At 40.9% G+C, this 7,637-nt stretch overlaps 1 protein-coding gene across 1 annotated transcript; it reads left to right on the top strand.

Annotated features, from left to right (window-relative positions):
* Positions 1-2,188: 2,188 nt before the first annotated feature.
* LOC115274978 (mitochondrial 2-oxodicarboxylate carrier-like) lies at positions 2,189-7,477 on the top strand. Its single transcript, XM_029918542.1, has 4 exons — positions 2,189-2,206; positions 3,267-3,456; positions 4,512-4,632; positions 6,840-7,477. Exons 1-4 carry the CDS (start codon positions 2,189-2,191, stop codon positions 7,363-7,365), a joined length of 855 nt encoding a protein of 284 aa, XP_029774402.1. The 3' UTR covers positions 7,366-7,477.
* The last annotated feature ends 160 nt before the right edge of the window (positions 7,478-7,637 follow it).

Raw genomic sequence — 7,637 nt, 5'->3', positions numbered from 1 at the left:
AAGTACAGGAGAAGGCTGAATCGGACCTGCGTCCTTACACTCTCTCTCTCAAAGATAAATGAATATACTTAAAAATATTATACATGAGTCTAGACATAGGAAAATGAGGGAATAGAGCTCAATGAATTATACTATGCCCCACTCACATGCTAGTATATTTTAACAACTGGGATTATGAATTTAAAAAGGTACATATTAATACATACAGAAGTTTTTATAAATTTTATTAATGTAAGGGATTATAGCATTACTTTATAAATGATAATAAAATATACAATATTCTTTACTGAAATTCCAAATGGTCAGTTGATTCTCACAGAACGCTTTCACTGATACTTTGCCAAACTCTTGTATCTGTAGCCAATCTATGGTTATAACTGATGAGTGAGAATAGTTCTGACAGAATGTCCAATGATGTTTTCATCGTGGTAACAAGTGAGGCAAAAATGAAACAATGTAGACATTTGTTCTAGGTCAGTGAGCTCTGCTGAATTGAATAACAGTTTTCAAACTTGTAAGAATATTTCTGAAGACTTTTTGTGTTACTCAGATGATGGCAGCTACAAATATGACACAAGGTTAAGCTTAGTCTCCATTATTAACACTTTGTTCCCCAATTTGTGAAATTTAGACAAGAAAGGTACAATAACCAAGCTGAATTGAAACATTTGCTAGCTTCCACACCGCAAATACTCCCACCATGGCCAAAATTCAGACTACTGGCGTGATGCCGGCAGTGAGAAACTGGGAAGAAACGCACATTAGCATACCATTTTATCATATTTCAACATAACACAATAGCTATAAATAACTTCAAGAAAATACTAATAGTAAAATGTAGGAAAATACTTAGGAGGTGATGAGTTTTGAGTATTTACTTGTTAAGTATAATTTATTTAATTGTATGTTTCTGTAATTCAATTTTTGATAATGGGTGTGTTTACTCACAGACACGCAAGATTACTAAAAAATGTAAAATGTAAAATAAATCTGAAAATGAACCATTTTGAGGTGGTTCTAGCCCACCACTGCTTAAAACCAAATGCAATAATAGAAAATTTACCTGCACACGGTTCAAGCGTTGCACTTGAATTTAGCCTCAGTCCTTCCATCTTGACCCAGAGTTTACCTTCCGGTCATGGTAATCTCTGCTGTCTTGTAACACTGAAGGTAGCTCCTGTGTGTCTTTAGTTGCTCATTTGTGGGAATGTGTGTGGGAAAATTTGAAATCAGGCAATTGCCATTTTCTTATGGATCTGAAAGATGAATAACTATGAATTTTTCGTTGAATAATATCTTATTTCTTTGCTCTCACAAGCTTGAACTCCTATTGAGATTGGTCCTGGATTTTCATGTCTTTGCTCATTTTAGTCTCTGCTGTTGTTTTGTTCTGCTTTCTGGTAATTTCTTAGATGTCAACTCTGTCGTGGTCGTTTCAGGCTGTTAAAAGCAAAACATGATAGACTGGCTTATCAGGGATCATTTATTTCTCACTGTTGTGGAGGCTGGTGGACCAAATTCAGGATGCTGGTAGATCTTGGGTGTGGTGACTGCTCTCTTCCTGGTTTGCAGGTGGCCTTCTCCTTGCTGTGTCGTCATACAGCAGAGAGAGAGAGAGAGAGAGAGAGAGAGAGAGGGAGAGAGAGAGAGAGAGGCGCTCTGGTCTCTCTCTTCTTATAAGTAACTAATCCCCCAGGACCTTATCTAAATCTCATTACATCCCAAAGGCCTGATTTCCTAGAATCATCATATTGGGGGTTAGAGCTACAAAATATATTTTGAGGGGGACACAAGCATTCAGTTCATAGCACCATTTTATTAAATGTTTGTTTTATCTATCACTTTTTAAAATTTTAAATAACTTTGCCTTATTTTTTTATCCTTGCATTGGGTTCTTCTTTCATGGTTATAGTATATTTTTTGGATCTCTCTAAGGATAATTATAACTTTTTGGAAGGTTTCCCTTGATCCCCAAGTGTCTATTTTTCTGCTTTTCTGTTTTGGTCTCTAGCCATTAAATCCTGGTCCAAACCTCAATCATTTCTTGCTGGCTGTAGCCTGTGAATCAATCAGGGTCCAATCAGGACAGCCATAAATTGTTGAAGAACCTCAAGTAGAGACATTTTTACAAAGGAAATCGCTTACCTAGTGATGGAAGACCTGACAAGGTGAAAGGCACTTTGGAGAAATGGCCCGGGGGCTGGAGGTACTATGGGGTCAGAGGACGTTTCCAGACTCTGAAAACCAGTTGTTGTAAGGAAATGTAGAATCACGTGGGGTCTGCACCATGAGTCCTGGCACCACAGAGCACTGGGAGCCATTTTCTGAACTCACTAAGTTGAGAAAACTCCTTGTGAGGTAAGGCAAGTTTGCAAGGCCTCTTGCCCTTAGATGGTGACTGACATCCACCCCCACACAACTATTCTTGCTTGAGCACCGACCCCCAAGGCACCTTGCTGATTGGTCCCCTTATTCTAAAATATGCAGACTGCACCTTGTGAAGTAACTTATTATAGGAATTTCTTCTTTTGTGATTATGGGAACAAATATTAAATTTTTTGAGAAACCTGTTTTTCTTCCCCTCAAGAAAACAGGCTATTGACCCCTGCTCACAAAGAACTGACTTTTGTCTTTGCTATGCTAAAAACATTGTCTTGTATTTGAATGCTGAGAATACCTTCCTACCCCATATGATAAGCATCTAAATCACCTACATCAATCACTATTGATAAGGATTATGCATGAGTCTTCTACTAATCTTTGTTCTGGGAAATTTCTACATACCAAAGAATTTGTCATCAGAAATCACTGTCTAAGGCAAATGCCACTTCTGTGCTGGCCCCATATATTTTTTTTTTCCATAAATAAAGCTGACTCTCAGGTTAGTGTAGAGATGCCTGCCTGGTGATCAGAAAAATAATTGTGGCTCTCTCATTCTCTTTGCCGATGCTGTCCATCCTTCAGGGAACTCTGGACCTGCTGGAGCTGGACTCTGGTAACAGAGAAGTTGTTGCCTGAAACAGAGAAAGGGGGAGAAAAAGACCTACCTTTTCCCTTGACCTATTCCCCCACCTTTACCAACCCTCTCCTGGCAGAAGCTCTGCTGGAATCATGAGGACTTACAAATCTCAGGCCTTTTTGCTTTTTCTCTTAGGATAGAGAACAGAACAGAGAGAGTTTATTCACACATTGGCAAGAAGGAACCTTTGAAAATGCAAGTCTGGTACTTTTTGTTCTCTGCTTAAAATTCTCTGGTGGCTTTCCAGCTATTCCGAGGGAATCCAAAGGGCTTATCATGCCACACAAGATGTGTGACTGGGACTCCAGCTTCCCAGACTCTGTCTCACACTTACTGTCGTAACCCGCGCTCAGGGTCGCGTTCCTTCACTGAGCCCCGCATTGAGGCGCCAATTGTCGTATCCCGCGGGCTGGGGCCGCTCGTCCAGGCATTTGGCGGTCGGTACCTGTCTCGTCTGCCCCGACTGGCAGGGCGGAGAATCGTCACCGGTCCTTCTCCTGAGGGAGGGAGAGAAAAAGGGGGCAGGAAAGGGAGACCCAGAGAGTAAAGACAGAACTCACGGTTTCCGATGAGGCAAAAGAGAGAGCTTTATTCAGAAAACTCTTTTATATAGGTTTCAAGGTGGGAAAACAAAGCAGCTGACCAAGGTCAGTTACCAGGTAAACAGAGTCAAATGAATATCAAAAGAAACGCCCAGATTTGCCTCAGCAATGCTGGGAAGGGGGAAGTTAGCACTGAATAATCCAAAATATGGTTTTGATCTTTTGTGCACCTTGGCCACTCACGGCTGGCCCAGCATGACAGACGCCAAAGTTATTTTGACCAGGAAATGGCAGTCTCCAGCCTCTAGATGCAAATCTTGTTTGCTGGTTCACTTTCTGGAGAGTGATAATCTTTGCCTGAGGCAGACAGAAAACTTGGCGGCCCCGACAATTTACATTCCTTTTGCCTTGCTGGCCTCCTTGAGAATTCTCACATAAAACAGTAAATTTCCCCCTGGAAATTTATTGAGTTTTAGATCTCTCTATACTCTCCCACCAACTGCCATATTATCTACTTGTTGGTATTTATTTTTTAATTAATTCATTTGTTTCGTTTTGGTCATTCCTTCACAAGAATATAAGCCACATCAAGGGAAGAACTTTACTCACTGCTCATTCCACAGCACCTAGAATATTGTAGGCAACTTTTAATGCTTGTTGGATGAATGAGTTCATGATGCAATTATTTATTGAACACCTGTAATGAAAGAATCAATCGCTCTCTAGAGATTAAGTTGCGGGAGGACCTCTTCTTTGGGGTGCCCTCAATTTTCAGTGCTGGAGGGCACTTATCTGGAGCTGCTTAGTATTTTCAGAGGAGCCTTGATCTTGTGACTTGGAGGGCAGAGGGGTAGAGTTGGGAGGGTCCAATATGGCGGGGCAGACCACTGGCTGGCTGAAGTTCTGTAGTTTCATTTGTAACCTTTCACTAATTTATTTTGTTTCCATAGGTCTGGAGTGTTTTCAGGTTAATACACTTCCAATTCCTACCTCATTGCCTGGGGAGGGGGCAGAGTGTGGGGCTCCATTGGCTGCGTCCAGACTTCCTGTCGTTGTTTCTGGTGCTCACAGGTGCGGCAGCCTGTGGGATCTCTGTGGGAGAAGGGTGGCTGTGTTCACCTTCACAGTCCCCTCCGCAGGTGCTTGGATATAGGCTATTGATTGCCTTGGTTGCCAATACCCCTCTATCCACTTTGCGTTTTCAAAATATTAGTTGAAACATCTTGCCTACTGTTCTTTTGTAATTTTTGTTCTCATGGGTTAAGGCCTTGTAAAAAAAATTATTCTTGCCATTTTAGCAGACTTTTGGGAAAGAGAAAAAAGAAACATATGTTGTCTACCGCTTTAAAAAATGTATGTCTTTATTTTATTTTGACAGAGAGAGCAGAGTGCAAGTGGGGAAGGGGCAGAGAGAAAGAGAGACACAGAATCTAAAGCAGACTCCAGGCTCTGAGCTGTCAGTACAGAGCCCCATGTGGGGCTTGAACTCACAGACTGTGAGATCATGACCTGAGCTGAAGTCAGATGCTTAACTGACTGAGCAACTCAGGCACACCTGTGGTTTACCACTTTAACCAAAATCCTTCCAATTCTCTTTTATTATAAAGACCCAGGGCTGATAGGAGTAAAAATTAAACTCTTTCATAATCAAATTTTATTTCCTTTTACCTTTTGACTGCTTGGCACACTTCCAATCCTCAATAAAAGATGAAAAATAAAACAAAGCAAAATAAACAAATAAGCAAGCAGAAGGAAAATAAGAATTTTTATGACCGGATACACACATATATGAATTCCTTCCTTGTTTGCTATGTTTAGGATGTGAGTTTCCCCAGCTTTCTACAAGCCTAGGCCCTTAAGGGAGCACAGGGAACAAGACTTAGAGCAGGAGTTCAGACTCATTGAGCAGGAAACCTTTTCTTTGTCTTCTTTACCCACATTCATGAAAGCAGGGATAGGACGGGTATCCTCTTTCTATTTTTACAAAACGTGTGTCATTTATTGAAATGGAAACCTAGAGGCTTATCCCTCTCTGGTGTTGCTCCCAAAGGATTCGGTCCCAAAGAGCAGTCAGCAGAAATGATGATCGTTCCCCCAAAACAGTTCTGCAGAAAGAATAAATACTCTTGGAGAGAGAGAGAGAGAGAGAGAGAAGGGAAACCAATCAGCCAAACAATATGGATTGCTCAAAAACTGCCTTGATCATTTTGTGAGCTGATTATAAAAATATTACTTTGAATTTTATTTCTTCTATGTATTGCACAAATTAGGAGAAGGGAGAATAATCCATTTGATAACTGGCATAGCTCCAAACTTTTCTCCAAAACACAGAAAAAGAAATTCTAAAACAAGCAAGCAAAGTCTCCAAAAAACCAACTAGTCTAAGAAAATTACTGTTCATATTATTAATTCTTTTTCCTTTGCTCTGCTTTCTTGTATTATACTTCCCCACAGAGCTCTTTCAGTGTATAAACAAACGTGACTGAGAATGCACACACACACACACACACAAAGAGTCACACCCACATAACTTTGCTACTGCCCCCCCCACCCCCGCACTTAGAACATTGCTTTCCCAAAACAATGAGTTTGAATCAGAAGAAGTGTTGGTTAAGTTTTAGCATCAGCCATGTCTGTACCTGGATGTCCTAGTGTTCAGCACAGTTTAGAATCCATTTTTCTATCTCCCATCCAGTAAGGGTGCTACGTGGCTGTCTGCATTGTACGTCCACTCACTGGGAATTTTCTCATAACATTGAACTTTAAAACAGAAGGAAGAGGTTTTCTTCTGTTTCTCACAAAACTCTCTTGGCCCCTTTACAAATCTGTCCATTCTTCTCTTATAACTTTTGAATTCTTAAAATTGAATATTTTTGAGTTATTTATTTCTTAGCCTGTGCCAAGCCACACACAAACTTATGTTGTGGTCTTTTTCTAAAATAAAAATGTGGGGGCACCTGAGTGGCTCAGTCGATTTGTGTCTGACTCTGGCTCAGGTCATAATCTCATGGTTTAAAGGTTTGAGTCCCATGTCAGGCTTGGTGCTGACAGCTCAAGCCTGGAGCCCATTTCGGATTCTGTGTCTCCCTCTCTCCCCTCCACCACTCATGCTTTGTCTGTCTGCCTCTCTCTCCTTCAAAAATAAACAATAAAAAACTTTTTTAAAAATGTGAATTGCGATTATTTTGCAGCTAGATTAACACTCGTTGTTCCCCCCGGTAGTGTCAGTCTCTGAGGCCACCTGCCTACTGTTCCGCCATGCTACCCTCATGTCTTAGATATGAACCACTACGGATTCCTACACAGTATTTGTGGATTTTCCTATTTCATCAGCCGGAGGAGCAGCCATCCACAATGAGTTATGCAAGACACATCATTAAGAAGGAAGGCTTGGGGCTCCAGGGCCTCTACAAAGGATTTACAGCAACTTTGGGACGTCATGGCGTTTTCAACATGGTTTATTTTGGCTTCTACTACAATGTCAAAAACATTGTTCCTGTCAATAAGGATCCAACCTTGGAGTTTTTGAGAAAATTTGGGATTGGTCTTCTCTCCGGCACAATAGCCGCAGTCATTAACATCCCTTTTGATGTTGCCAAAAGTAGGATTCAAGGGCCTCAGCCAGTTCCCGGAGAGATCAAGTACAGAACCTGTTTTAAAACAATGGCAACAGTCTATCAGGAAGAAGGGATTTTAGCTTTGTACAAGGGCCTGCTTCCCAAGATTATGAGGCTTGGACCAGGCGGTGCAGTGATGCTGCTGGTGTATGAATACACCTATTCGTGGCTTCAGGAGAACTGGTGATTGCCTACGAAGTGCTGAAATAATGGATCTTTGCCGTACAGCACCGTGAGGAGGATCCATCAGCTCAGCTAAGATTATAAATCCTCCTTCTACACTTACATACAATTTACTAAGGGGAAACAGTTTATTCAAGAACAAAATCTATTTCAATATTTCAAAATTATCTCTAGACAATTTGAGACCATAGTTATGGCCATATCCATAAGGTGTGTTAACTGATCAGAGAAATCAGGTATTTCATAAAATTGCTTGTATGACCTCTATTCCTCACA

This window comes from Suricata suricatta, chromosome 2 (assembly GCF_006229205.1).
Source record: "Suricata suricatta isolate VVHF042 chromosome 2, meerkat_22Aug2017_6uvM2_HiC, whole genome shotgun sequence".
In the NCBI taxonomy this organism is placed as follows: domain Eukaryota; kingdom Metazoa; phylum Chordata; class Mammalia; order Carnivora; family Herpestidae; genus Suricata; species Suricata suricatta.
Note: the sequence above shows the minus strand (reverse complement) of the source record. Positions and strands in the feature narration are given on the sequence as shown.